The sequence below is a fragment of the Perkinsus marinus genome (genome assembly GCF_000006405.1).
Source record: "Perkinsus marinus ATCC 50983 genomic scaffold scf_1104296964056, whole genome shotgun sequence".
Classification (NCBI taxonomy): Eukaryota; Perkinsozoa; order Perkinsida; family Perkinsidae; genus Perkinsus; species Perkinsus marinus.
Window position 1 is genome coordinate 1 of NW_003204838.1, and position 1,023 is coordinate 1,023.

General features: G+C 50.5%; 1 protein-coding gene across 1 annotated transcript; it reads right to left on the reverse strand.

Annotated features, from left to right (window-relative positions):
* Positions 1–195: 195 nt before the first annotated feature.
* Pmar_PMAR015055 (hypothetical protein) lies at positions 196–919 on the reverse strand (the record flags this gene model as incomplete). The annotated part of the gene is made up of 3 exons (XM_002771032.1): positions 196–315; positions 547–646; positions 702–919. Coding segments are annotated over 3 exons (438 nt in total), but the record flags the coding sequence as incomplete, so codon positions are not given.
* Positions 920–1,023: the final 104 nt, after the last annotated feature.

Sequence of the window (1,023 nt, forward strand, 5' to 3'; positions counted from 1 at the left end):
GCTGCCCATTTCCTCTCGATGTCCTTCAGAGCCTCCGTCTCCTTCTCAGGATCGTAGTGGAGAGCACCGGCGCCCGTCTGGAGGAGACTCTCCGTCCCAACGCTCGCATCCAACTTGGCTTGAAGGTCTTTAGCAGCATCAGTCTGAAGAAAATCCCGTCGCCTAGATTCGAACCCGGGACCTCTCGAATGTCACCTCCTCTCGAGAAAAGGACATGATATCAGCGCTGTCGTGCTTGAGCTTGCCCAAAGTATCGTCAAATTCATGCTGCATATGCTCAACGTCGCGCTCGTCCTTCTTCAGCTTCTCATTAGTCTGAGTCAGGAAACCATCCAGAAACCTATAATGTTCCCGAGGGGGAACTCATTTTGAATTTTCCACACATGACTAGAAACACATCCTTCGAACAATTTCCCATGTGAATGTCATCATCACATTAGTAACATTTCCCCCAGACCCTGAGGGATGCTATCTCTCAACGCTAGATGGGTTCCTGATCTAAGTCAATCTAAGCCTTCCCCCGTCCATCGAAGAGGTAACCCTCACCGCCATGCTCATGAAGTTCAGTCCTCTCTGCAAGAAAGAGCTCTTGGGTAGCTCAGAAAGGCCAGCATCAATACGCACTTTGTTAAGGGAATCCTCGAACCTGGAAAAATCCAACAGCATTTCACGCGCCACAAAATTTACTGCTTCATTCTTACTTGGAATACCACTCCTGGAGAACGTCAGGAGTGAGCGTCTCCTTCACCTCGCCCGTCTGCAAGAAGGAGGCGCCCTCATCCAAGTCCACCGGTGCGGCCGCCGAATCCGATATCTCAAAGCTGAACGGGTGATGGGTCTGTGAGCTCTTCTGGAACTCTCTCTCCTCCGATTCCAACACTCTCTGTTGGTTCGCAAGGTCGGTATTAAGTTTACTAATCTACACAAAAAAGTGACAACCCCAACGCCGAAGTGCTGCGCCATACCGCCTCTTGCGCCGCATTAATGCTACTGCTGAGCCTTTTCACTGTTGGCTTCTATCGA